The 1,895-nt window shown below is 34.1% G+C and overlaps 1 protein-coding gene across 1 annotated transcript in view; it reads right to left on the reverse strand.

Annotated features, from left to right (window-relative positions):
* Positions 1-491: 491 nt before the first annotated feature.
* Positions 492-1,895, reverse strand: part of LOC109474047 (LYR motif-containing protein 4-like) — a 23,923-nt gene continuing 22,519 nt past the window's right edge. The window contains exon 3 of the mRNA XM_019774263.1: positions 492-1,093. Coding sequence (XP_019629822.1) covers positions 1,031-1,093 — 63 coding nt within the window. The 3' untranslated portion in view covers positions 492-1,030. The remainder of the gene's footprint in view (positions 1,094-1,895) is intronic.

A 1,895-nucleotide genomic window follows, 5' to 3' on the forward strand; every position in this document is an offset into this window, starting at 1 on the left:
TCACAGAGAATTACCTTAGTACAAACTCTAAAAATAACATTACTACTTACAGTAATACAAATACAACACTCGTATCGTGTGCAGTGAACTGTCCTGATTTCGTCATACATCAGTTTCTGATAGAACTCAACCATTTTGTGTCATTTAGTCATCTTGTAAATATCAACAATTACTGTGGCCATAATTTTTCTTGATATTTATGTCTTAAACATAACATTTCTGACAGAAACAGTGATCAATATGATTACAATATAACATAATATGACTTGTATGTACAATCATTGACATGAAGTGTGATCAGGCTAGGGCTAGTCCACATGATAAGATGGGTTCAATCAGAAACTATACAGATAACTTACAAAAAGATACAATGTCATAGAACTTAATACAGTCTATGGCAAAAAAATGTTAAACCCAACAAACTGGCCAAATAATTACCAACTTCACTGGAGCCTATATTATGTTTTGTTGCAATTTAAGCAATTTCAAGAGATGTTTCCATGTGAAGTTTTGTCCCTCAAGCAAGTCAAAATGGTTGAAATCTTTTCTGGCCTAAGTGGCAAAATTTAGTCTGTTGACAGGAAGACTGACACTGAATTGAACTCTGGTTTTCCTGAGTAAAGTAAACAAAGGATGCCAACAAATGCCAATAAACATGTTGACATATCATACACGAATATAGCAAGGCATGTTTGGTACAAAACATATTCATCTCAAAATTTAAACAAAAATGACCCAAGTAGATGACTCATTGTCTACACTGTCTCAATGTTATGTTACACAGGATACTAAGAATCAACCTGTTGCAATGTACCCCTCCCCATTCTTATGGTGACAATGGAAGAGTCCGTATATACTGCATTTGCCAGCGGATGCAGCTCCCATGATACCCTGTGCTTGGCACCACCAGTGGATGCCACAAAACAAGAAATACTAGCAATACATCTGCATGAAGTGAGAGTTTGACTTGTGTTGTCCTGAGGCATGGGACTTCCACGGCTGTAGACATCTTCCCTGGTCTGCCGTACTGCTAACTCTGTGTGTCCTTCTCTATCACCAGTTTGTCTGTACTGTACAGATGTCCTATCACAACCTGCAGTCACACAGAAAGTGTACATATATCAGTCACTTGTTCAAACAAGCTACATAGCCTTATCAAATAAATGCTAACTTCTAAGTCAATGCACTTAGTCTTTATTGCCTACTTATGAATATGACCGGGCAGTATCAATAACATCATTATTGTCATATAAACAGATTAAGCAATAATTATAGAAAAAACTGTCTAAACCTTTTCGGATGATTCGAATTTAGTTGACAACATGACTCAAGTTATGATACAGCAAGTGCAGATGGTGAAAAACATTGTATGTGACTACTTGGTCTATACATGATCATGTAAAAATGACACTTATTTTTGGCCCTGTTCTATAGGCAATATTCCTGATATAGTTCAACAGAGTCTTTGTTTGTTTGTTTGTTTTTATTAGATCTCCATTAGTGTTCAACTGACCACTATTCTTCCTGGAGTCCACATAAAATTCAAAATTATAACAACAGAAATGTACAGAATTCAACTCAATATTAACATAAATTGAATAATTTAAAATAATCAACATAATTAAGTAACATAAACTGAGTTCGAATCAGAGTGATCATTGACATTATAAAAGTAACATAATTAAGTAACATAAGGTAACTTAAGTTCAAAATCAAATTAATAATCAGTTAATGTAGTCAACTATGAAGCAAATTAACAACAAAATCTCTTGATTAAACAAAATGATAATGCAACTCAAACCAGAAAGGGAGAGGTCGGAGGTCAGAATAAATTATAGTGGTAACTCAAAATACACTGACAAATAATGAATTAAAACATAATCCTGATCACATTC

The sequence above is a fragment of the Branchiostoma belcheri genome, unplaced genomic scaffold (assembly GCF_001625305.1).
Source record: "Branchiostoma belcheri isolate BF01 breed outbred unplaced genomic scaffold, Haploidv18h27 scaffold3, whole genome shotgun sequence".
Taxonomy (NCBI): Eukaryota; Metazoa; Chordata; class Leptocardii; order Amphioxiformes; family Branchiostomatidae; genus Branchiostoma; species Branchiostoma belcheri.